The sequence below is a fragment of the Salmo salar genome, chromosome ssa13 (genome assembly GCF_905237065.1).
Source record: "Salmo salar chromosome ssa13, Ssal_v3.1, whole genome shotgun sequence".
In the NCBI taxonomy this organism is placed as follows: domain Eukaryota; kingdom Metazoa; phylum Chordata; class Actinopteri; order Salmoniformes; family Salmonidae; genus Salmo; species Salmo salar.
The window spans coordinates 97,392,864-97,417,900 of NC_059454.1; the positions used below are offsets into that span (position 1 = coordinate 97,392,864).

Genomic DNA, 25,037 nt, shown 5'->3' on the forward strand with positions numbered 1-25,037 from the left:
CCATGACAGCTAGTTTTCCATTTTCCTTTTCCCACAGAACTCTCTCAGACAGTCCTAGCAAAATTCTTGCCTGAGAAATAGTTCTCTGCTAAAAAACTATTTTTGCCCATTTTAATGGAAATCTATTACACAACCTTTTTATATGAGCAAATTACATGTTGAGCAAAAGCTAAAAGAAATTTGTCCTCAGAAGAGGGGGGTGGTGGTGAAAGAACTAAACATTTCTTTGACAAATAAAGTACATGTTGAATATTTTTTTTTTTTAACAACAGGCCTAATAGAAACAGAAAACGTTTCGGTAAACTTTCCAAATGTCGACAAAACACGCTAGAGAAGGTGGGATCTTTTTTAGTCTAAAATTAATATGCGAGAAATGTCGGTTGAAATGCTTTTATGTGCAAATATTGATATAATAACCATTGTATCGAAGTAAACTTGGAGTCACGCAATGACGTGAGGTCCTCCCACAACGACTCAGGAAAGCCTGCAGTTTATTCGGCTACAGATGAAGTCAGTAATGAACTTCACAGGGTGGTGAAAGTGCATGGTGATGAGCTTGATGCTCCTTTCCAATAAATATTGAGGGTTTTATTCTGGTGACATGACCATCGATGCTTGGCTGCCGTTTGACCAATAAAAATAATCTTGCTCCTTCGTCCATAATAATATCATACAGGCTATACAGGTAGAGTATTTGTGAGCTGTTGGCTAGAGTGCACATGCCAATACCAGAGTGGGCATACTCACTCTATAACACAGCATATTCTGAGAAAATCCATCAGTAGCGTTGAAAATGCAATAGAAATTTTATTTTTTTCCGGGTAAATGGAAATTTAACCGCAAAGGGTATTTTTATGTGCACTACATCATCACGCTCAGCCTTTTATCTGCAACAAGTCAATTTGACGGAAACACATCTCTGGTGGGAAAATATTGTTTTTATGCAACAAAAATAATAGAATATTTGCATAAAAATCTGTCGACAATTGGATGGACACCTAGCTAGTAAGGTACTTAACTGTTATCCAGAAATTATTTTATAATAAATATAAAAACAGCTGCATTGGGCGTTTAAGAAAAAGTGGCATAAACTCTGAACACTGATGAACAAGTAACGTAAACAACGCTATTATAGCGTAACATGTGAGAAAACATTCCCCAAATTAAAAAAAGGTGTGTAAACGGCATTTAGGCTATGCTGTGGATGGTATATCATTTTTGTGTAATCTACCTGCGGTTGGCCCTCTTCCCTCTGTCCTCATCGCTGGGGTCTGTACTCTTCTTCTCCTCCTCCATCTTCTTCAGCTTAACTCATGAATTTAATTCATTGTCAAAACAAGATAAGTTGAGGCAGCAGAAAATGCTGTCTGTACTACGTCTTAGTGTACTGACTTGTTGACTGTGGGGACAGAGCTAAGCAGTGGATCATCCTTTAGCAGGTCATGACTGCTTTTGCTTTTCCTCTTCAGTGTCTGGATGAAAAGAAACAAGGTGGGTGTATATATCTGACAGACAGAGATGGGGTGACACAATACATAAGACGGCGAGCTTGATTTGAAGTGCAGAATAAGAATAACACAGGTCATGTTCTAATTACCTGGTTGACTTGAGTTACCATTTCCTCTTCAGCTTCCTCTCCGAATGACAACAGACTAAAGTTCCTGACAAAACAAGTATGGTCGACCGTTCATAACTACAGTGCCACGCTTCCAAGTCAGCAACAGATTGAGAGTGAGGAGCAGAGAAAGTGTGTATAATAGTAAATTAAACACTTTGTTGCTTTGGACTGAGATTTCTTGCCCTATTTTTGTCTTCATCCTTTTGGGATGTTTTATGTTTCACGTGGAATGATGTCATCGAAAGGAGAATGTAACACCTGCAGAGAAGATTTAAGGAAACAGAGTCTGGCGGAATTGGAACAAATGAATGGTCAAAGTGCTAAAATACTATTGTGTGATGTAAACCCAACCCATACCTCAGTGGTTCGTAACTTGTGTGGATTTAAAGGTCTTTTCTCCTGATCACATTTCACTTCTGCTAACCTGAGCATGTTGTACATTGTATCACCCGTCACCTGCATTGAGGAAAGGAAGATTCATTTACAGGAAAAGATGGCTTCTAGAATCTGTTTGCTGCAATTACAACTGAGTTGGCTCAGATTACAAATGCTGCATACTAAAAGATTTACAACATGCATGGATCTTCTTTTGGCGTTTTACCTTTCCAAAGATGGTGTGTTTGTTGTTGAGCTCATCTGCCCGGCCCAGGGTGAAGAAGAACTGGCTGCCATTGTCATGGGGCCCTGCGTTGGCCATGGCAACCAGGCCTCGTCTGTTGAAGTGCAGTCTGGAGTGGAACTCATCCTGAGAACATGGGAAAGAACCAACAGAAAAACAAGAATCAGCCCCACTGTTTCATCATTAGTAGCAGTAGTATGGGTGCGTTGGCAAAGGTTCCAAGTAGATGAGTTCCGTTTATGTCTAGTCTATCTTTTGGGGGGATTGAACATGATCTGAGATAATGAGGTGATGGAGACAGTGAAAGTTAACCTTGAACTGCTGTCCATAGATGGGCTCTCCACCGTCCAGGTGCCTGTGGGATCTCCTCCTTGGACAATGAACTCTGGCACCACTATATGGAATAATATTTTAACTTACTTAACCTGTTGTCCATACGGTTGGTCCTTTTGGTAGTGATGTGAGACATCACAGGAAAGTATAATTACATCAACTTTTCAAAGTGCTAGTTCAGATTTCTAGCAGAACCATGTAAACAGGTGCACGAGTTAGGCAAGTACGCATGCATCTCGTGCATTTTATATTGTGCATATAATTCAGATGATAGAAATCTGAACGTACTACCAGCGCTTTGAACATTTGATGTAATTATACCTTCCTGTGATATATTGTCTCAAATCCCTACCGCCAAAAGGCCGAACCGCACCGACAACGGGTATTTAACAACCTGGCTTGTAGAGGTCGTAAGAGTAAACTTTCCTGATACAAACGCTCATTTCTGCCCCACGTAGAATTCAATGCAATTCAATGTCGGGTTTCTAGACAAAGATAAACTATGATCATACAGAACAAATTATCATGCAAGCCATTGTAGTGACAGTGAGATATTATTAAGGGTCGTCAGGGGAACAAATGCTTGCGCTCACCTTTCCATTTGATGGAGGCTCTTGAATGTAGATGTTGCTCATTCTGTCGTTGAGATTAACGAACAACTAGAAACCGGAAATCCGTTGTATTTTTTCAGCAGTAGAATAGATAGCTAATTTACTTTTTTTCGAGAATTCAGCACTCAGTGGTTTGCAAAGATGTAGAGATAAATGTCTACATTTGTTGCTAACCCAGATTACTGTCAACCGCCATGTTGTTTAAACATGGGTGTTTTATTTACCCCAAATCAATGGGAGGTGAAGGGTATTTGCCAAGTCAATGCTTGGAAGCATTTTCCCCAAATATTAGTTCGAGGGTGATATTTTTCAAATAGTAACGAACTATTATTACATATTTGTAGGAAAATGACGTAATTACACAAATCTGTTAAAATATAGATGAATCATTATTTTCATATTCATCTCAAAAATGTGGTCCGTGTGTTACATTGTAAACAATCCCACTAAAACATCGCACAGAACATAAGTTAGCTTGAAGGAGGCTTGCACATTTATATCAAGAAAACCCTCATTATGAAAGATGTATGAAAAAGAAGAGAGTCAAAAATACTAGTAAATTAGAATTATTTCTCAAGTTGTGAGTGAAATCCGCTCAAAATGCGGTTTTACCAAAGACGGTAGAGGGAACGAACCAGTTGATATTTCCTACCGGAGCTATTTTGTAGAGGACCCACTGGGAACTTTGTGGTTTGAAATTTATGAACGCAACAAGGTTTTTGTCGATAAAGTGTGATAATGGCTGCATCAGGTATGTTTGATCCAACTTAAAACTAATCGGATGTCATATTATAATGGCAATTGGAGTTAGCTAGCTATAGCCTAACTGTCGAATACTTGCCTTTTTTATGGACTGCTAGGTTAGCTTGCCTTGCACCTCCGATTAGCTAGCATGATTGTGCTCAATGTTTAGATAGCTAGCTAAAGTTATTTCGACAATAGTTTGTGTATGGTAGTTTAGCTTCCCTATTCATTTGATAATAGTTGTGTTATGTTATAGCTAGTCTCAATGTGATTCATAGAAGTAATCCAATTATTTTAGGCGTGGAATATAACGTTACAGGCCTACGTTTTTGCTACACATCAACAAAGCAAGAAGTTGTGACATTTCTAAATGATTTGATTTCTCACTTAATTTGTAGGTCCCAATAAGGACATCAGAGCTGGGTGTAAGAAATGTGGTTATCGTAAGTAATCTTTATTGCTTATGTCATGTCTCTAACTCTACATATTCAAGCCTTGTGAATACAGTTACACCATATTCTTTGCTGTCCCCTGACCCCTGAGTGTGTCAAATCAAATTTTATTGGTCACATACACATGGTTATCAGATGTTATTGCGAGTGAAGCGAAATGCTTGTGTTCTATTTCCGACAGTGCGCTAATATCTAACAATTCCACAACTACCTAATACACACAAATCTAAGTAAAGGGATGGAATAAAAATATATACATATACATTTATGGATGAGCGATGACCGAGCGGCATAGACAAGATGCAATAGATGGTATAAAATACAGTATATACATATGAGATGAGTAATACAATATATGTAAACATTATTAAAGTGACTAGTGATCCATTTATTAAAGTGGCCAATGATTTCAAGTCTGTATGTAGGCAGCAGCCTCTCTGTGTTAGTGATGGCTCTTTAACAGTCTGATGGCCTTGAGATAGAAGCTGTTTTTCAGTCTCGCGGTCTCAGCTTTGTTGCACCTGTACTGACTTCGCCTTCTGGACGGTAGCGGGGTGAACAGGCAGTGGCTCGGTTGGTTGTTGTCCTTGATGATCCTTTTGGCCTTCCTGTAACATCGGGTGCTGTAGGTGTCCAGGAGGGCAGGTAGTTTGCCCCCAGCGATGCGTTGTGCAGACCACTCTACCCTCTGGAGAGCCTTGCTGTTGTGGGTGGTGCAATTGCCGTACAGGTGGTGATACAGCCCAACAGGATGCTCTCAATTGTGCATCTGTAAAAGTTTGAGGGTTTTATGTGAAATTTCTTCAGCCTCCTGGGGTTGAAGAGGTGCTGTTGTGCCTTCTTCACCACACTGTCTGTGTGTGTGGACCATTTCAGTTTGTCCATGATGTGTACGCCAAGGAACTTAAAACTTTCCACATTCTCCACTGCTGTCTCGTCGATGTGGATAGGGGGGTGCTCCCTCTGCTGTTTCCTGAAGTCCACAATCATCTCCATTGTTTTGTTGATGTTGAGTGAGAGGTTGTTTTCCTGACACCACACTCCGAGTGCCCTCACCTCCTCCCTGTAGGCTGTCTCGTCGTTGTTGGTAATCAAGCCCACTACTGTTGTGTCGTCTGCAAACTTGATGATTGAGTTGGAGGCGTGCATGGCCACGCAGTCATGGGTGAGCAGGGAGTACAGGCGGGGGCTGAGCACGCACCCTTGTGGGGCCCCAGTGTTGAGGATCAGTGAAGTGGAGATGTTGTTTGTCACAATCATACTGTGCTAGATACAGCTGCTCTCTAAAGTACTTCCCTTCATTACTCTCTTCTGTACCCTTGTCATTTCATCAGCGGGCCACCTGACGTTCGAGTGCCGTAACTTTGTGCGTGTGGACCCCCGGAAAGACATTGTCCTGGACGTGAGCAGTACAAGCAGCGAAGAGAGTACTGAGGACGAGCAGGAGGATCTGCCTAACGACAAGCTGGGCCGGGGAGGAAAAGACTCAAAAGGTCAATACAGTACAACAGACAATTTTTTATTTTATTTTTATTTAACCTTTATTTTCTCAGGGAGTCGTACTGAGACCACGGTCTCTTTTGCAGATGAGCCCTGAATTACAGAAAATACACACATCAAAATGCAAGCAGAAGGAAAAACACGGTCATAAACAATAAACACATTCATCAGTAATAAGATTTCTGAATTGTCTTAGAGGCACCAAAACATCACATTTAAGAACATTTTGAAGCTTGTTCCACAAATAACAGAACAATAGTTATGTTATAACAGACTTAGCACTGCTGTATTACTCTGTTATAACATACACAGTTATATGACCTAGTCTTGGCTTCATCACCTGTGTTGCGCTCACTTTTATTCAAGTGTTTTTTTTTTGTCTGAATGGTTTTGTGTATTTGTCCTGGTTGCTGTAGGTTCCCTGGAGGACGCCAGGAAAATTAAACACAAGAGGAGGAAAAGTAAAGTCAGAAAGTCTGAAAGGAAGAGGTACGTCACATTGTCTTCTTATTCCAGTATCTATGAGAAATAATTATGTCTAGTCTCAGTGGTGTTGTATGTTTAATAACTGTGGATGTTGTAATTTTTTGCAGGTCCTTTTCATCAAGTGACGAAGATGAGAGCAAGAAGAGAAAGAAGCACAAAAGCCACAAGAAAAATGGCAAGAAGGAAAAGAAGGAACGTCACAAGAAGAAGCAGAAGAAGAAACATGATTCTTCCTCATCTGACAGCTCCAGCAGGTCCTCTGACACTGATTGAGAAGATGGAACATTTAGGGACAGATTTACTGAGTATTTGCACCTGTCATTTAACAGAGGAATCAAACTAAGACATGAAAATGTATTTAGACACACTTTACCATAAAATATTATAGTTTTTTGAAACTTTAATTTGATATTTTGTTCTATGATTTATGTCCTATGGAAAATAATAGGTGCAGACACTGAGTGTATCTGGCCCTCGTGTTTCACAGATTCAAGGTCTGGTCAATATAGCCTCTGCTACAATTGAAATAATGGACCCACATTTACTGTTACTTGTTTGACTTTGGTGAATGCTGAAAGTATTTTATTTTTTGTTATTGATGGAATTTGTATATTAAAGGTTTTCTATACATAGAAAGCTTGTAGATTATCTGATTTATTAGCAAACCGTTTGAACTTTTTATTTTCAAGTATTGATCTTTCAAGTAAGTTACCAGAATGGAAAAGGCAGATGAAAGAAAGGATAGATGCAGAGCCATGTACTTTAATTCCACGTCAGTACTGCAGGGAGCGGTATTAAGCTATTGAGTTTTTCTCCAAGCCCGCGGTGAACGGATACGGAAACCGAGGGGAAAACAGTGAATTCGGCAGCTATGGCGGCCACCACAGAGAACGCAGATCTGAAACGAAAACTAGACGATAATCAGGATGAAGGAGAAGCCGGAGAAGAGGAGGAATGGGTTGGACCCATGCCAAGCGAGGCGACACAGACCAAGAAGAGAAAAGGTTTATGATGGAAAAGCTAACCAGCGAGTTAAAACAACTTGAGCTAGCGAGCTATGTTGCATTGCTGGATGTGTGCTAACTTCTGTGCTCCTCGCTATTAAGCTAGCTAGAGTGCCTATTGTTAAAACAATGTCCCAGAACAAAGCTGAAAATCGTGTTGCTCTCATTGTGCTTGCTTTTAACAATAGTGTTTTTGTTTTTGTACAGTGCTGGAGTATGAACGTGTGTATTTGGACAACTTGCCATCGGCAGCCATGTACGAGAGGAGCTACATGCATAGGGATGTTATAACGCACATTGTCTGTTCCAAGTAAGTATTGTAACATTAGATAACTAGCTATTGCAGTTTTCTAGCTACAGGTATATGGCTCTTTGTCGATCATCACTAGTTATCACAGCCATAGTCATAAACCCTGCCTATATCTACAATTTATCTTCTTAACATCGGATTTTGAACCTAACCTTAACAGTAACCTTAACCACACAGGTAATCTTATGCTTAACCTTTAAATTAGGGTTTTCATGAATATTTACGATATTGCCAATTTTGACTGAGGCTGTGGTTCCGTCTTGGTCCTGCATGAGACACTTTCACGTGCTGATTTGTTTACTTCCTGGTACATTGATTTGTGTTTTCCTGGATGCCAAATGTTACACACACACACACCAATGTTGATCAGTCTGCCTCATAAACTCTTGTATTATTTTCATTTCCAGGACAGATTTCATCATCACAGCCAGTCAGGACGGCCATGTGAAGTTCTGGAAAAAGAAAGAAGATGAGGGGGTAGAGTTTGTCAAACACTTCCGCAGTCATCTGGGTACGAATAATGCCTCTGTATGAATTAACATGTATCTTTATGCAACCTCAGATTGGGCTTTAGACTGACTGAAATGTAATTTCAGGGCTATAATTCACTGTTCTTCTTGTTCTATGTGTTACAGGAGTTATAGAGTGTATTTCTGTCAGTGCCGATGGAGCTCTCTTCTGTTCTGTTGGGGACGACCAGGCCATGAAAGTCTTTGATGTGGTCAACTTTGACATGATCAACATGCTGAAGCTGGGGTGAGTTTGCATCTTTTGCTTATTGTTTTTTCAGGTGAAACGTTTAGCAATTTAGCTTGTTTCCTTAAAGCCAAAAGATATCCCTTCTCCCACTTCAAAAACACCATACGAGTTTATGATCTGCCATTCCTCTGCTCTGTGTGTTGTGTAGTTTCCACCCTGGCCAGTGTGAGTGGATCTACAACCCAGGCGATGCCATCTGCTGCGTGGCCTGCTCAGAGAAATCCACTGGGAAGATCTTCGTCTATGATGGACGGGGAAGCAACGAGAAGCTCCACACCTTTGACAAGATGCACTCCTCTCCACTGTCCCAGATCCGCCTCAACCCTAGATACAGGGTTATCGTCTCCGCAGACAAGGCTGGAATGCTGGAGTATTGGACCGGCCTCCCCAGCGAGTTCAAATTCCCCAGGCACGTGGACTGGCAGTATAAGACTGACACAGACCTTTATGAGTTTGCCAAAAACAAAACCTACCCCACCAGCCTGGCCTTCTCCCACGACGGGAAGAAGATGGCTACCATCGCAACCGACAGGAAAGTCAGGATCTTCCGCTTCCTGACGGGAAAACTGATGAGGGTGTTTGATGAGTCGTTATCGGTAAGTGTCCAACTTTCAGAATCGGGACTTTACTTTATTTCATATTGCTATTAATAAACTGTGCTACATCTTGTTATAATTTATCACAAGATACTGACATTGGTAGCGTAGTATTCACCGTTTCCCACATTTCCCCAGTGCATTTATCTGAACTGTGCTCATTTCTCTCATCATGACCCATCTCTGACCTGATCCTGTAGAAGTTCACAGAGCTGCAGCAAATGAAGCAACAGCTGCCAGACATGGAGTTTGGCCGGAGGATGGCGGTGGAGAGGGAACTGGAGAAAGTGGATGGCATCAGGCTGACCAACATCATCTTTGATGAGACGGGTCACTTTGTCCTCTACGGAACCATGCTGGGCATCAAGGTCATCAATGTGGAGACCAACAGGTAGCGTTTAAATGGTCAAAATGGACTTCAGACAGTAATATCCTCTAAAAACACAGTGGTTGTCAGCCACGGAGAGCTACAGGGAGAGCAGGCTTTTTGCACCAAAAAAACACAAATTCAACTTATCAAGTTCTTACATTTACATTTGTCATTTAGCAGACGCTCTTATCCAGAGCGACTTACAGTAGTGATTTCATACATTTCATTTCATGCATTTAAAAAAAAAATGTTGTACTGACCCCCGTGGGAATCGAACCCACAACCCTGGCGTTGCACACACCATGCTGGCGTTGCAAACACCATGGTCTACCAACTGAGCCACAGGGAAGACCTGTGGCTTCTTGATGATAAATTAAATTAATCAGATGTTTTAAGTCTGGATGGAAACATTTTGCACACACTGTTGCTCTCTAGGGCCAGGGTTGTGGACTGCCTCTAACCCTTGCACCAACAATGTTTTCATGAAACCCCTTTATTGTCTTGTGAAAGTGACAAGAGCATTAGTCTAACATGTTTTTATTTCCCACCCGTGTGTGTTCAGGTGTGTACGTATCCTGGGGAAGCTGGAGAACATTCGTGTGGTGAAGCTGAGCCTGTTCCAGGGGGTTGCCAAGGCATGCAACACAGCTCCCACCATCGAGATGAAGGCATCAGACAACCCGGCCCTGCAGAGCACAATGCCAGACCCCACCATCTTCTGTACTGCTTTCAAGAAGAACCGCTTCTACATGGTAATCAACTTTATTTGTCCCTGCAGTGCAATTGTAGCCCGTCCAAAAGAGAAATGGTCTATTACTGTTGTTCCCTAGCAGTGCTATTTATTTGCTATTATCAACTGGGTGGTTCAAGCCCTGAATGCTGATTGGTTGAAAGCCGTGGTATATCGTATACCACGGGTATGACAAAACATTTCTTTTTACTGCTCTAATTACGTTGGTAACTGGTTTATAATAGCAATACGGCTCCTCGTGGGTTTGTGGTATATGGCCAATATACCATGGCTAAGGGCTGTGTCCAGGCACTCCGCGATGCGTCGTGCATAAGTACAGCCCTTATACCAGCCATATACCACACCCCCTCGTGCCTTATCGCTTCATTCTTTGCCATATTTTCACCCGCATTACATAATTTCCTCAGCATTTTTGTCACGATCCCTTCTTTTGTCTTGGTAGTTCTCCAAGAGGGAGCCGGAGGACACTAAAAGTGCCGAGTCAGACAGAGACGTGTTCAACGAGAAGCCGTCTAAGGAGGAGGTGATGGCTGCTACCCAGGCAGAGGGGCCCAAGAGAGTGTCAGACAGCGCTATCATCCACACCACCATGGGAGACATCCACATCAAACTGTTCCCTGTCGAGTAGGTCACCCTCTGTTGTTTTAGAGGGCTTCCTTTCCATTTGCAATGCCATGGGTTCTGTCTGTTAACTTTCCTCAGAACCTATACAGTTTTGCAATTATGATATTTTATTGGACAATTTTACTTATGTTTATAGACTACTTTGTGTATCTCAGGTGTCCCAAAACAGTGGAGAACTTCTGTGTTCACAGCAGGAATGGTTATTTCAATGGCCACATATTCCACCGCGTCATCAAGGTAGGACATTTTAATCACTGCTCATTGTTTTGACTTTGTAGTAGTCCGTCACATCTTGTGATTAAGTTCCTATGTTTTGACTGTTGTCTTTCCTCTCCACCCAGGGCTTCATGATCCAGACAGGGGACCCTACAGGGACGGGCATGGGAGGGGAGAGTATCTGGGGAGGGGAGTTTGAGGATGAGTTCCATGCCACGCTGAGACACGACCGGCCCTACACACTCAGTATGGCCAACGGAGGCCCCGGCACCAACGGATCACAGTTCTTCATCACCGTCGTGCCAACGGTAACTAAGGGGCTCATTTTCTGTGAAGTCTGATATTTTACTTTCTCTGCATTCCTTCAGTTGAAGTAATATCTTTATCCTTGTTTCATCAAGTATTGTACATTTCTGCATTATGTACAAAGAAACCTAAGTGAACACCTCTCCCTACTTGTCTTTAAAGCCCTGGCTAGACAACAAACACACCGTGTTTGGAAGGAGTGCCAAAGGAATGGAGGTGGTTCAGCGGATCTCCAACCTCAAAGTCAACCCTAAAACAGACAAACCTTACGAAGACATCAGCATCATTAACATCACCATCAAGTAATCATGTTTCCATCTCACCAGTATGTTGTGTACTATTACGTTCCATTTTTAAAGTAAAGTGTTGGATTATTCAAGAATGCATCTTGCCGCCTGTTGCATTTTTTTCTCTTGGATGTGAGAAATTAAGAATTTGTTGGTTGCTTAGTAACATAGTTGTCAACAGAGCTGTACTTTGAATAAACCAGTGTCTTATTAACATTCATTACAGAACGTTCAGATAGAAATGTCCATGTTACTGGCAATGGAGTCTGACAGGATATAGAATCATTTTAGTTATCTAGCTGCAACTTTTCTGAATGGGTTGGACCATATAAGCTCCCAAATGGCACAGCATCTCAGTGCAAGAGGCTTCACTACAGTCCCTGGTTCGAATCCAGGCTGTATCACATGCGGCCGTGATTGGGAGTCCCATAGGGTGGCACACAATTGGCCCAGCGTCATCCTGGTTTAGCCGTCCATTGTAAATAAGAATTTGTTCTTAACTGACTTGCCTAGTTAAATTTAAAAAAGCAACATCCAGACAGTTTATTTAATAGCATCACATTAATTATGATTTACAAAAGCCTTTATCAAATCCACGAGTAACGTGTGGATTTGCACTGCGCTTCTAAATGTTTCAAAAACTAATGTCAGAATCTGAGAGATCCTTTAACAGAGGGAAGGTTCTTCACACATGCATTTTATTTTTACATAGAAGTAGTAACAACATAGCAATGAGGAAAGTGAATTCAAACCAAAGGATAGTTCCTCCATACAATAACAGGAGTTGAAAGGTGTTTGGTTAATGTTTTGACTAAGTTTCACATCTACATGTGGGTAACGTTAATGTAGAATGTAACAATCAGCACTCCAGACAGATGGGCTAAAACAGAAGACCATCACAGGTTGTGATGAAAAAATTTAAACCAGGAGTCCTGGTTTCAAAAGAAGCCAGTATCACATTCTGTAGGGCACAACATTCTGGAACATTCAGAAATATAGTGTGTAGATCATCCTCTGTCAATTAGATGAAGGAATCATGTCTAGTCTATACATCTGCAACATGAGTCAAACATTGCACCCTCATGAGCACAACCCAGATGTATTAAAGCGGCAGAAAAGTGCATCCAATGAATTCTGCATGCAAGACACTCCACAAAACAGGTGGGAGAAAGGTTTCATATAACACTTTAGACGTTTCCCACCACAGCTACTACAATGTCCCCTACCTACCCAACATAAATAGATTTTTCACTCAACTGCACTATTTAACCAACGTCAATAATAGCTGAACTCAGCTCACTACCGGTGTCATTTCAAGACCTGATGCTGAATTACATGAAATCATCACAAGTCAAGTACATTGGTACCAACGGAAAAAAATCTACAACATGGAGTTTCGCCATGAAATTAATCTCATCTGCATTGAGGCAATATGGGAATGTGTAGTCTTATAAGCAGGTTAGTTTAGTAAGCTTGAGGGAATCCCTGTTAGCATACCCACGGCAGAGCAGAGTACAAAGCATTACGACTAATGATGGATTCACTGGCTGTGGGTTAGGGGTGAGAAGGGTAGAACGGCTATAGAATATAGGGCTAAGGCCTTAGTATGGGGTGAAAGGTATGGGATTTAGGGTTTGGTAGGACTGGGTATACCATAAGCCAATCATCAGGTAAAAGGTTTAGGTAGATGTGACTGGTGCAGGTCTATGGTGGACAGGTCTTTATGGTGTGGATGGTTTAAGAAGATCGTTCTGGGATCTATGGTAAGAGGGTTTTACTTGGTAACAGAAGTCAGTCATCAGGGGAGGTCTAGGCCACGTCCAGCCCCCCTGCAGCATGGGGAGGTCTAGGCCACGTCCAGCCCCCCTGCAGCAAGGGGAGGTCTAGGCCACGTCCAGCCCCCCTGCAGCAAGGGGAGGTCTAGGCCACGTCCAGCCCCCCTGCAGCAAGGGGAGGTCTAGGCCACATCCAGCCCCCCTGCAACATGGGGAGGTCTAGGCCACGTCCAGCCCCCCTGCAGCATGGGGAGGTCTAGGCCACGTCCAGCCCCCCTGCAGCAAGGGGAGGTCTAGGTCACGTCCAGCCCCCCTGCAGCAAGGGGAGGTCTAGGTCACGTCCAGCCCCCCTGCAGCAAGGGGAGGTCTAGGTCACGTCCAGCCCCCCTGCAGCAAGGGGAGGTCTAGGTCACGTCCAGCCCCCCTGCAGCAAGGGGAGGTCTAGGCCACGTCCAGCCCCCCTGCTGCAAGGGGAGGTCTAGGCCACATCCAGTACACCTGCAGCCACCAGCTGTCGGGACAGCCAGTCCAGGCCCTCGTGGAGCCCCATGCCACTGCGGGCGTCACATCCCTGGATGTGCCAGCTCCTCCCACAGCACAACTTGTGGAGACTCAGCAGCTCCGTCATCTCCTCCACCGACACAGCCCCAGGGACGTCCTGCAGGTGATAGACGAATCAATGAGCTAATCAGTCAATCAACATTTGAGTCATTTAGCAGACACTCTTATCCAGAGCTACTTACAGGAGCAGTTAGGGTTAAGTACCAGCTCGGATACTTACCCCCTGGGCTAATTAATCAATGTGCGCGCGTACCTGTTTGTTGGACCAAGGGGTTGTGTGCGCGTACCTGTTTGTTGGACCAAGGGGTTGTGTGCGCGTACCTGTTTGTTGGACCAAGGGGTTGTGTGCGCGCGTACCTGTTTGTTGGACCAAGGGGTTGTGTGCGCGCGTACCTGTTTGTTGGACCAAGGGGTTGTGTGCGCGTACCTGTTTGTTGGACCAAGGGGTTGTGTGTGCGTACCTGTTTGTTGGACCAAGGGGTTGTGTGCGCGTACCTGTTTGTTGGACCAAGGGATTGTGTGCGCGTACCTGTTTGTTGGACCAAGGGGTTGTGTGCGCGTACCTGTTTGTTGGACCAAGGGGTTGTGTGCGTGCGTACCTGTTTGTTGGACCAAGGGGTTGTGCGCGCGTACCTGTTTGTTGGACCAAGGGGTTGTGTGTGCGCGTACCTGTTTGTTGGACCAAGGGGTTGTGTGCGCGCGTACCTGTTTGTTGGACCAAGGGGTTGTGTGCGCGTACCTGTTTGTTGGCGAAGATGAGGAGCAGGGCGTCTCTCAGCTCCTTCTCTGTCAGAAGCTTGGCCAGTTCACTGTGGGCCTCCATCAGCCTATCCCTGTGACAGCTGTCAATCACAAACACCACCGCTGGAGAGCGAAAGGAGACAGAAAAAAACAAGTCAGGGCCCTCTTCACTCAAATCATCCTTACAATTCTCTTTTCAAAATCAGTACATTTGTCATAGTTATTGATATACGAGTGTATAAAACATTAGGAACACCTGCTCTTTCCATGAGAGACTAACCAGGTGAATCCAGGGGGAAAGCTATGATCCCTTATTGATGTCACTTGTTAAATCCAATAAATTCAGTGTAGATAAAGGGGAGGAGACAGGTTAAAGAAGGATTTTTAAGCCTTGAGAGAGTTGAGACATGGATTGTTTGTGTGTGTCATTCAGAGGGTGAATGGGCAAGACAAAAAAAAAAAGTAAAGCGCCTTTGAACGGGGTATGGTAGTACGTGCCAGGCGCTCCGGTTTGTGTCAAGAACTGCAACGCTGCTGGGTTTTTCACACTCAACAGTTTCCCGTGTGTATCAACAATGGTCCACCACCCAAAGGACATCCAGCCAACTTGAAACAACCGTGGGAAGCATTGGAGTCAACATGGGCCATCATCCCTGTAGAACACTGTCAACACCTTGTAGAGTCCATGCCCTGACGAATTGAGGCTGTTCTGAGGGCAATTCAATAGTAGGAAGGTGTTCCTAACGTTTAGTATACAGTACATGTTAGGGAACCATGTAATATGAAAGAAAGAGGTAAACAGATACCTTGTGTGTTCAGGTAATAGTGCTTCCAGAGAGGCCGTAGCTTATGTTTCCCACCAACGTCCCAGATGGTGAACTTGAGATTCTTATACTCCACTGTCTCCACATTAAAACCTACAGATGACAAGGACGAGGAGTGGCTAGTGGCAATACAATTAAGGTACATTTTAATGACAGACACTGTTGTGGGTTTACCTATGGTAGGGATGGGCTGCATAAATTCGTCCTGTTTCAGCTTGAAAAGGATGGTGGTTTTCCCGGCACTATCCAATCCCAGGGTCACCACCCGGATCTCCATCTTAGGGCCGATGTGGACCCGGTTGTCCTGGAACAGAGAAAACAATGTAGTCTAAATGAAGTTACTAATTATTTTTCAATGGAGTGTATGACATTTTGTATTCCTACAGAGTAGAGCAGAGTGCTGTACCTTGGTGAATGTGACGGGGATACCAGCGTCTAGCTGGATGTGGTCAGCCAGCTCAGTGAACTGCTGCTGCTGTTTCTGTAGAGTCTCCAACAGTCTGTTGATCTCCTGCTTGGCCAGGACCACTCTGCAGTCATCCTACAGAGAGACACAGGGAAGACATCAGTCATGACTTAGGAAAATCACATTTGCAAATGTGATTTTCATATCTGATTTCAGACCATAAAAAGGTCCTTAGGAAGACCTTGGTGGTTCTTATTGAAAATGAGGGCACCATCCAGTGCAAGCAGAGATTGCATTCCTACAGTGTGCTCTAGAGATGTTATGCCCACCAGTGGCCCATTTTGGCTCCTACCTGCTGCAGTGTCTTCTCGCAGTGCAGGCAGGCTGTGGAGACCTGGGACAGTAGGATGGTCATGTCTTCCTGCTGTTGCCGGAGCCAAATGAGCCTTTCCCTGACATGTGCGTCCACTACACTGAGCGCCATCTCCTCCTGTCTGCACAGCGTTTCGTGGAGGTCGGCGAAGTAGGCCCGTACGCAGGACCGGGCGCTCTCTGCCGTGCCTGGGACCTGGGGAACACCCACAGACGACTGAGTCCATCAGGAATACACAGATTACACACCGCATCATGAAATATACACTATGATAAACCATAAGCAATGTTATGACTTTTTGGAAGGAAATACAATGATGTTTCCCAGGACTTTGAGATGTAGCTACCATAATTTGTAAATACAGTAACAGCTTTACAGCGATTATACCTCAATTACATTTGAATAGCCTATCTATCCACTTTGAAATCTAAAGTTAATCTGTTGTTTAGTATGCAAAAAGTTGTTATCCACAGCCAGCTGTTTTTACATGTTCAGTGTGTGCCATGCCGATGCCATCCTCCACTATCCGTTCTCCTCCCTCAATCTGCTGTACGATCCCAACCAGCTTCCTGGAATATTCCGACACCTCCTCTGTGAACGTCCGGATACAGTGGGCCATGTCCAGGATAGACGCACGGATCTGATTGGCTTCTGCCTCCAGAACTGCATGCTACAGGAAAGAAGCAATCAGCAAGGAGAAATGAACACAATCATAGTAGGGCCAGGACAATCCTCATTAGTATCGTGGCAAGGAAACAAAACACGAAGCGGATTCAACTTCTTTAGGAAAACATTCCTAATGTTGAAAACAAACATAATTATGTTGTCATCCAGAGTCACATTTATTTATTTAGCTACAGTATATCACACAATATTTTACATACAGCAGGTTTTTAAAGCACCAAAGAGTTTGGTCTGCTTTGTACTATCATTTTCGCCATGGACAAAATATTGCGATACTGGGATCGTCACAGCCCTAAATCACACCACCTGAACTACCAACCAGTACAACGACAAGTGACCATTCATTTAGCTATTCTGATTTGCTTGTTGTCTCTAGTGTTGCTAGGAACGTTGCTTCAGAGATTGACCTGTCAGTCAATAAATACAACAACCAGTGAGGCTACTCCCAGCTGACTCGTCCTCCTCCACCTTCCGTACCTTGTGTCCCTGGTGCTTGCCGTACTCTTTGCACACGCAGCACATGAGCGGCCCAGGCTGGCAGAGCTCCTCCTGACAGACGAACTCGATGGCGTGGACCTGGTGCTGCGGGCATAGTGTCTTCTCGTGGGGCTTGTCTGCCAGGGGTACCTGCCGGTGCTTGGCCAGGGTGCGGGTGGAGTGGGTGAGCTGGGAGCAGTCGGCACACAGGTGGGTGGCACACACCGTGCAGTACATAGACGCCGTGTGGCTCTCGTCCTCGTCACAGCGGATTATAGACTGGAGGGGAGGACATACGATAGTGTTACATTTCATGTGTCGTTGTCATTAAGTAAGTGTCCTTGAGAATTGGATGGATGGATGTGAAAGAACTAGGCAGATCAAAGCCAATTCCCATATAGCTTTCACCTATCATTTCTGTGTTTTCAGATAATTGCAGATGAAAGATGGGAACCCAGGGTGGGGCTAACTACTGCCTACCTCTCCCATGCCTGTTAGTGCATCCTCTGCCATGCTCAACTGGCTGGATGCTCCATTCTGCAGCCTCTCCAGAAGCTCCAGCAGGGCAAAGTTCTTCTTCAGACCCCACACACCAGAGTCCCCTGAGAGAGACAGTCAATAAAACGCATTCATTCATCATCAAATCATTCACACATTTCCCAGAGGCGATGGACTAAAAGCTTTCAAGTAAACAAGTGAGACGTTAGACCTTATATTGTGATGGATGTTACATCACGCTCACTGACACAGGAACACAAAAGGCCTGTATAGAAACTAAACCCTACGGAACTCACCCAGCTCTGTAACCTGTCTGTCGAAGGGGCAGCGGATGGCTCTACCATGCAGGGGCAGCCGGGTCAGACAGTCATGACAGACTGTGTGACCACAGAGCAACAGCCGGGGGACCTTGTCCCCCTGGAGAGAGAAGACATCTTCACACACCCCACACTCCAACACCTGGGGACAACAACACACATGCAGGTCGCGTCAACCGCACACATAGGTTGAGTTTACTTAGATGGACCCCTTGTCATTGCATATCAATTCAAAATTGACTTATTTCTGCATAGACTGAGATGGTGTCTGTGTCATGTTTCCCGTTGGTAAATTCATCTGGCTTCTCATGGAACTCATTTGGTTAGTGTAGTGTTGACGAAAAGACACACAGCTAACTACACAATGGTGGTTTGTTATTAAAGTGCGTAGCTAGCTAGTGCGACAACACTAGCCTGCCTGCGAAATCTCCATTTCATTGAAGTTGTCATGCAAAACCGCACAATTTTATGAAGGTGTTAAATGTTATTTTGAGGGTGATTCCTGAATCAACTGCACCCAGCTAGTGACTTTTCAGATGGCACACAATGTTCTACACAAAGAAGTAGCAAGTTAACAAAATGTTAGACTGGGTATCAGCAGTAGTTAGCTATAGCTAGCGGCTTAGCGCCTTAACGTTAGCATGCTATGCTGCTAATGAGAGGTGAAGTTAGCTGATGCAGTTGCATGGTTGATACAAAAAGCTGTGATCATGGCACTTAACCCAGATGGTGATTCTGTCTGTAATCTTGTGGATTGCATGTCTATTGTCTACGCATACACACAAAAAAATCCAGGCCGATCGTTTGACAATGCGTTTACGGCCCGGCCGCAAAACAGCAGAATTGAAAGTTCCCCCGATCCGAGCGCCCTTGTCGGTAATTTGAGCAAACGACGTATCGCCTTCAAACGTTGTTTATATGCTTATTTAGACGTGCAAGTATTCAACCAACCTTCACCGTGCTGCTTGTGGCCCCCCTGACGTGCCGAACACAGACGTCCATCGTTGCTGCGGTCCCCTGCTTGTTTACACCCACAGCAGCGGCCATCCTAGACCTAGGACTAAACCATTTACAGTTAGTGTGGATTCGAAAATGCATATACGGAATATCTGTAGGCCACAAAGTTAATTTGACAAAATGGAACTATAAAATGTAACTTTGGTGCTTATTTTGTGTTGGATCGATAAGAATTAGAAAATACGTTTCGGTTATATATATATATTTTAAAGGTACAATGAAACTGGCGACTATCCATAACCCCTTATATGGACATGGAAGAGTCCGTTATCTGTTCGCGTCGGTTCCAGGGTTTTTAGATTTTAACGTCCTCTTGCGTTTTTTCTGCAACACTTACGCACTTTCCTTTTTTCTATAACCGTGACGTGATTATTCCGCGCCTATGTTTTGAACAATACGAATGACAACCGTCAACGCAAATAGGCTGATCATTCCCCCTAAATAAGTACTACACTAATTCAATAACGTCTACCCCCACTTAGCGCTGAGGTAAGAAGCTTTTCATTGCAATAATGTTATAGGAGGTATTGGCAAGCGGACGCCGCGCCGAATAGGGCCAAGTTAGTTAGATAGCGACTTTAGCTACGTTTCGTAGCCATATTCACAATTCTTGCCAAACAAACATAGATTGCTAGCTAGCTGACGAAGTTGCTAAAATTACATTTAAATGTTGTATGATACTAGAGGCGTGCATACCACCAATGAGTGGGCTCATCAAAAAAAAATGAACAATGGAGCAAATGCATGACATTCTTTTGTTGTTGATTGAATTGCTAATGAGATTCCTTCATACTGATCTCTTCCCGCTCTCTTGGCCCCCAGGTAACTGAGGTGACCTGTCATGTCTCACTCTCAGCAGCAGACCGCCCCCGGGCCCCTCCCCACGGCCCCAGACTCCCCTGCCATGGGCGTGACGGTCAGCGGCAACGTCACCAAGTATGCCATGAAGAAGAAGAAGATCCTCAACGCCGAGGAGAGTGAGCTATTTGAGCTGACGCAGGCCGCAGGCATCGCCATGGACCAGGAGGTCTTCAAGTACGTCTGAGATGGGGCATCTCAATAGTCTAACTTGGCTTCCTTTCCTCATCAATCCTCTCCTTTTCCTCTGATCTGAATACACAATCCCCTGTCTTTCTGTCTGGCCAATAACATTATTCTGAGCTATTTTTAACCCATCTTATACTACAGACCTAGACTCTGACTAATGCATTGATCAGGCCAGTACACTGACTGATTTTTGTGTGTGTGTGTGCGAGTGTGTGTGTGTGAGCGAGTGTGTGTGTGTGTGAGCGAGTGTGTGTGTGTGTGCGAGTGTGTGTGCGAGCGAGTGTGTGAGAGCGAGTGTGTGTGAGAGCGAGTGTGTGTGAGAGCGAGTGTGTGTGAGAGCGAGTGTGTGTGTGTGTGTGTGTGTGTGTGTGTGTGTGTGTGAGAGAGCGAGTCTGTACACTGTATTCTTAGTTTAATCCTTGTCCTCTCCTGTAGGATCATTGTGGACCTGTTGAAGATGAACGTGGCTCCACTGGCTGTGTTCCAGACACTGAAGGCCATGTGTGCTGGCCAGAGGATAGCTGAAACCTCCATGGGAGACTCCTCCACCACCTCCTACCCCAACACCACCACAGCCCCTACAGAACCCAGAGGTCAGTAGGGTCTGGATCAGGTGGTGAGAGAGCTAAAGCGGGGTTGTGGTTTCCCGTTCTGCAACAATACTGCTTTCTCACTGGTAGTCCAGCCAGAGTATATAGCTCATTGTTTCCTCTACATAACAGTACATGTCTGTCGGGTAGGGACAGACAGGGAAGAGCGTTAATGTTTCTATAGCCTCAGAAGTTATGTTAGAAAGCCTTGGGAATTTCCCTTTATGAAGATGATAAAAAAGGGTGGAATGTGGTGGAGTCAAGATAGAAACTAGTGTCGCGTTTTCCTGTTATCAAACCAATTAAATATTTAGCGTGGATGGTGCTCCAAACAGAAGTTGTGTTTCTGAAACATTTTCAGACTTGCAACCTACATGCATAAGATTGAAAACTAACGTCGTATAGCTTACTAAAACGTTGGCTGACGAAGTAGGAAAACCGAGACACAACGAAATACCTCTCCTGAGGGGAAATGTAATTTCTACTCAAAGCCAATCAAATGTGAGCGTTGAATGCTAGCACTCCCATTGTAATGCAAAAACCAATACTAAAGTTCTCCAGACTTCCACAAGTTTAGTCAACAAGATTTGGAAGGAGAGCCACGGGAGACTCTACCATACCATAACGGTACCTGTATGTCTGTCTGTCGGATAGTTATTGTTTTTATTATTTAGGTGGAATAGAAAATATAGATCTCTTTCTGTTGCTTTGCAGCTTTCTGCTTAAACCCTTGTATCCTGCTCAGACAAGATATACCCCCCTTTCACTTCCCCAGCTGAGTCTCTACACCTAATCTTCCAATGTCTCCTATTCCCCTCACTAACTAATACATTGCTGCTATTCTCTTCTCCACTTCACTCCACTGTGGTCTTGGCCAGCCAGCTGAATAGAAATGAATGGAGAAGAGAATAGGATACATTGGTCTCCAGTCAAACAGTAACTTTACAATGTTACCTGTATATTTCAGTTTGCACTCTAACTCCTCTCCAATTCTTCTCTATGTGTGTTTCTGTGTACTTGTGGTGTGTATGCACAAACACTCTGTGTGCGTATCTATCTCGCTGCTGAAGAAGAGGACTCTGTTGTGTCTGGCCCTAAAAGCTTTAAGCCCCCTGCACCTCCCCCCACCACCTCCTCCACCACCTCCTCTGCTGGCCCCAGGCCCACCAGGGTCAACTCTAAGATGGTCTACGACACCTCCTCTCCTCATTCTCAAGGTCCCCTTTTCACTCACTCTCCTTTTCTTCCCTCTATCCCTCCATCTCTCTCCAGAAACTCTTCAACCTCTCAGTTTCTTTTGCCCGTCTGGCTCCAGTACTTCAATGTCTTCACCTTGTGCACTGACTTTACTTGTAGAGTGTGTAGGAGCTTCACAGTGTGTGTGCGCGTGTGGACTCAGGTATACTCAGTGTATTAGGTACACCACCCTGTTCATGAAAATGGGTTGCTCTTACAGACAGTGAGTCACATGGCTGTGGCTTGCTATATAAAGCAGGCAGACAGGCATCGAGACATTCAGTTACTGTTCGATTGAATGTTAAAGTGGAAAAGCATTGCCTGGTCCGACGAATCCTGGCTCCTGTTGCGTCATGCTGATGGCAGAGTCAGGATTTGGTGTAAACAGCATGAGTCCATGGCCTCATCCAGCCTGGTGTCAAGGATACATGCTGGTGGTGGTGGTGTAATGGTGTGGGGAATGTTTTCCTGGCACACGTTAGGTCCCCTGATACCAATTGAGCAACATTTCCATGCTCCAAAGAATTCCGGCTGTTCTGGAGGCAAAGGGGGGTCCGACCCGGTACTAAATAGGTGTACCTAATAAACTGGACTCTGAGTGTATGTGCGTTTGTTCGTTAACCTCATCTTGCTGTTTTTGTGTTTTCTCTACTCATGTCGACTGCAGCCCTATATTTGACAAAAAGTTTTTGACTGCATGGTTTTGAATTTGATTCACCTGCCTGAGGGGGAGGCATTTTCCCCATAGGGCGATTTAGGAAGAGTCGAGACTGAATAAAGTGTTCCATCTTCATTGCTGTCTGTCATGCTCTCATAAGTGTCTCATTGGTCTCTCATCTGAACATGCTCATCTGCATGTTCTTATTGCACCCCAAACACAGCCATTTTGGCTTGCATGACAGCTACACACACACACACACACACACACACACACACACACACACACACACACACAACGCTAACCATCCCTCTTGCCCTTCTCTTTGTTTTTGCAGTGCGTAGTAAAGCGGGTGCGGGCCACGGGGAGAAGAGCAGAGAGGGCTCCAGCCAGAGGGTGCCACGCCAGCCCAGCGCCACCAGGGGGCAGAAGACCACCAAGAGCTCTGGAAGCAGCAGCTCCTCCTCACAGATCACCCCAACTACCACCAACTAGACCCCATAGGAAGGAGGGATGACTGATGGGGCACCTCACAAGTCTTAAGTTGCTTCCTCTCCTCATCTTCTTTCCTTCATCTACGTTAACGGCTAATTAATCTCCTCTCCTCCGTGGTTGAATTAAGATAAATGAATATAAGACAGTTTTTTTTAGTGAAGGTATGAACCTAGTCCACCATGTTGCTTTCACCTTTCATATGCTTCCACGTCAGATGAGTAGAGGAGGAACCTTGTTTCAGATACAGTATTGAAAGTCAGAATCCGTTTGACCTCTAATGCTTACCTCTTGATCACCAGTGCTGATTTTCGACCTGCCAAAAGGCTGGGAGAAGTGCCTCTTTGGGTCCAGAGTCCATTGGGATATGTTGGCGTATAATGGTTGGGTTGAGGATATGGGTTGACAGAAACGTTTTCTGGTACAGTACCATGGGCTCATACTTTAGATAGGATATAAACCGTTCTGTCTTATAAGAGGGGTGCCATCTGAAAATACTGTTTTATAATGATATGTTTTGTGATTGTTGTTGTTTTTATACCATTAACATACATAGAAGAGTTGTCTAAATTGCTCACCGTTACAGCACTTGTGGAACCAAACATTTTCATACCATCTTGTCACAATAAAAAAAAGAACACTTTTGGGGACCTCTATACAAGGTGTGTTGGTTGTCTTTGTCTACCATGCTGAAATCCAACACAATACTGGGGCTCTTGTTGTAATTTCCATTCGCTTAGCGAGAGTTACTAGAGTACAGCCAATTCTGTTGCCTCTCTTGTCCAACACAACAGACTGCTGTTGTATTCTGCCTGATACCCACCAGGAGAAGGTGAGTGAAGAGGCAGCAGTTAATGCTGCACATGCTGGTCCCAAAATGTTGTCAAAATAAAAAAGAAACCTTTTACGAGCTACTGCGTGTTCTTTTCTCTGTCCACCATAATGAAACCCATCACAATACAGTCTACTGTATCATGTGTGTACCTAGGAGATGGTGAGTAAAATGTGGTGGGCTTTGTAATGTTCGGTCTCTTGTGATGCTACAGCTGGGAAGAGACAGAACAAAGCACTGCACAGATCACCTCTCTAGGACTTAACAATGCCTCATCGTATAGCATTGGTTCAATTCAATAATGTTCTTATTCATACCACTGATATTCTAAAGGTGTCCTCTTCCTTTATCTCTCCCTGTCTGTAAATACTGAATAGATAAGTTATATGCACTATATCTATTCAGGTTCATGGTTCTGACATCCTCCAGTGAATCTTGTATACAGGACAACGATTATTACTGTTTGAAATGTGTACTGTTCATCGTCTATTTGACTCTAATAAAGACTTTTCGCCAGTGCAACATTGTCTGTTGAATGAGTTGGGCCTGTAAGGTATGTGGTGACCTTATGGTCTCTCCCTAAACGGCTGGTGTGATGTGGCAATGGAAGACACTGTATTGTCTTCACTCAGGGACAGACTCAAACATTTACTGAGATGTGTCTCTGGTTTCTTTGGCCTCTAGGGGGAACTGAAGGCACATGGGGTGTGCCTGCCAGGAATCTCACACCAAATCCCGAGTGGCACAGCGGTTTACGGCACAGCATCTCAGTGCTAGAGGCGTCACTACAGACCCTGGTTTGATCCTAGGCTGATTCACAACCGGCAGTGATTGGAAGTCCCATAGGGCGATGCACAATTGGCCCAGTGTCGTCTGGGTTAGGGTTTGGCTGGGTTAGGCCATCATTGTAATAAGAATTTGTT

General features: G+C 44.3%; 5 protein-coding genes across 11 annotated transcripts in view; 3 read left to right on the forward strand and 2 right to left on the reverse strand.

Annotated features, from left to right (window-relative positions):
* LOC106568334 (spliceosome-associated protein CWC27 homolog) overlaps positions 1-3,585 on the reverse strand; it is a 49,287-nt gene extending 45,702 nt beyond the window's left edge. The window contains exons 1-5 of one of the 3 annotated variants that reach the window (XR_006758409.1): positions 2,550-2,573; positions 2,220-2,363; positions 1,976-2,074; positions 1,598-1,876; positions 1,232-1,472 (exon numbers count right to left, since the gene is read on the reverse strand). Coding sequence is in view for 2 of the 3 variants with exons in the window: in XM_045692500.1 (XP_045548456.1) it covers positions 1,976-2,074; positions 2,220-2,363; positions 2,550-2,631; positions 3,164-3,171 (333 nt within the window). In the remaining variant the exon portion in view is untranslated. Of the gene's footprint in view, positions 1-1,231; positions 1,473-1,597; positions 1,877-1,975; positions 2,075-2,219; positions 2,364-2,549; positions 2,632-3,163 lie in introns of those variants that run through there. The other 2 variants (XM_045692500.1, XM_045692501.1) reach the window with 2 other exon arrangements.
* Positions 3,586-3,642: 57 nt separating this feature from the next.
* Positions 3,643-6,999, forward strand: LOC106568318 (protein SREK1IP1). Its single transcript, XM_014138551.2, has 5 exons — positions 3,643-3,932; positions 4,324-4,368; positions 5,712-5,870; positions 6,294-6,366; positions 6,471-6,999. Exons 1-5 carry the CDS (start codon positions 3,920-3,922, stop codon positions 6,634-6,636), a joined length of 456 nt encoding a protein of 151 aa, XP_013994026.2. The 5' UTR covers positions 3,643-3,919; the 3' UTR covers positions 6,637-6,999.
* A 69-nt stretch (positions 7,000-7,068) lies between these two features.
* Positions 7,069-11,685, forward strand: ppwd1 (peptidylprolyl isomerase domain and WD repeat containing 1). Its single transcript, XM_014138550.2, has 11 exons — positions 7,069-7,367; positions 7,575-7,677; positions 8,085-8,188; positions 8,313-8,433; positions 8,585-9,032; positions 9,233-9,423; positions 9,965-10,154; positions 10,596-10,777; positions 10,933-11,014; positions 11,119-11,301; positions 11,462-11,685. Exons 1-11 carry the CDS (start codon positions 7,235-7,237, stop codon positions 11,603-11,605), a joined length of 1,881 nt encoding a protein of 626 aa, XP_013994025.1. The 5' UTR covers positions 7,069-7,234; the 3' UTR covers positions 11,606-11,685.
* A 578-nt stretch (positions 11,686-12,263) lies between these two features.
* On the reverse strand, positions 12,264-19,302 carry LOC106568315 (E3 ubiquitin-protein ligase TRIM23). Of its 4 annotated transcripts, none has more exons than XM_014138545.2 (11): positions 19,194-19,302; positions 18,222-18,384; positions 17,908-18,029; positions 17,428-17,706; positions 16,754-16,936; positions 16,246-16,461; positions 15,894-16,028; positions 15,662-15,791; positions 15,470-15,580; positions 14,662-14,786; positions 12,264-14,019 (listed from the first exon to the last, which is right to left on the reverse strand). In XM_014138545.2, the coding sequence occupies exons 1-11, from the start codon at positions 19,287-19,289 to the stop codon at positions 13,840-13,842; spliced, it is 1,740 nt and encodes a 579-aa protein (XP_013994020.1). In that variant the 5' UTR covers positions 19,290-19,302; the 3' UTR covers positions 12,264-13,839. The 4 variants fall into 4 exon arrangements, with proteins under 4 accessions (XP_013994020.1, XP_013994018.1, XP_013994019.1 ...); XM_014138543.2 differs by having other exon boundaries at positions 15,662-15,815; XM_014138544.2 differs by having other exon boundaries at positions 16,246-16,482.
* Positions 19,303-19,530: 228 nt separating this feature from the next.
* On the forward strand, positions 19,531-24,192 carry mzt2b (mitotic spindle organizing protein 2B). Of its 2 annotated transcripts, XM_014138546.2 has the most exons (5): positions 19,531-19,748; positions 20,082-20,294; positions 20,742-20,899; positions 21,967-22,113; positions 23,128-24,192. In XM_014138546.2, the coding sequence occupies exons 2-5, from the start codon at positions 20,101-20,103 to the stop codon at positions 23,283-23,285; spliced, it is 657 nt and encodes a 218-aa protein (XP_013994021.1). In that variant the 5' UTR covers positions 19,531-19,748; positions 20,082-20,100; the 3' UTR covers positions 23,286-24,192. The 2 variants fall into 2 exon arrangements, with proteins under 2 accessions (XP_013994021.1, XP_013994024.1); XM_014138549.2 differs by lacking the exon at positions 21,967-22,113 and having other exon boundaries at positions 19,532-19,748.
* The last annotated feature ends 845 nt before the right edge of the window (positions 24,193-25,037 follow it).

Bases quoted from the DNA above. Each gene is read 5' to 3' on its own strand.
- LOC106568318 (XM_014138551.2), top strand. The intron at 4,369-5,711 runs GTAAGTAATCTT...TCATTTCATCAG, and splicing joins GTGTAAGAAATGTGGTTATC to CGGGCCACCTGACGTTCGAG. The intron at 5,871-6,293 runs GTCAATACAGTA...TGGTTGCTGTAG, and splicing joins GGGAGGAAAAGACTCAAAAG to GTTCCCTGGAGGACGCCAGG.
- ppwd1 (XM_014138550.2), top strand. From the start codon at position 7,235: ATGGCGGCCACCACAGAGAACGCAGATCTGAAACGAAAACTAGACGAT. The intron at 9,033-9,232 runs GTAAGTGTCCAA...CTGATCCTGTAG, and splicing joins TGTTTGATGAGTCGTTATCG to AAGTTCACAGAGCTGCAGCA. The intron at 10,778-10,932 runs GTAGGTCACCCT...TGTGTATCTCAG, and splicing joins ATCAAACTGTTCCCTGTCGA to GTGTCCCAAAACAGTGGAGA.
- LOC106568315 (XM_014138542.2), bottom strand. From the start codon at position 19,289: ATGGCCGCTGCTGTGGGTGTAAACAAGCAGGGGACCGCAGCAACGATG. The intron at 16,483-16,753 runs GTAAAAACAGCT...TGATGGACTCAG, and splicing joins GCATGGCACACACTGAACAT to TCGTCTGTGGGTGTTCCCCA. The intron at 14,787-15,469 runs GTATCTGTTTAC...TTCGCTCTCCAG, and splicing joins CTATTACCTGAACACACAAG to CGGTGGTGTTTGTGATTGAC.
- mzt2b (XM_014138546.2), top strand. From the start codon at position 20,101: ATGTCTCACTCTCAGCAGCAGACCGCCCCCGGGCCCCTCCCCACGGCC. The intron at 20,900-21,966 runs GTCAGTAGGGTC...TCGCTGCTGAAG, and splicing joins AGCCCCTACAGAACCCAGAG to AAGAGGACTCTGTTGTGTCT. The intron at 22,114-23,127 runs GTCCCCTTTTCA...TTGTTTTTGCAG, and splicing joins CTCCTCTCCTCATTCTCAAG to TGCGTAGTAAAGCGGGTGCG.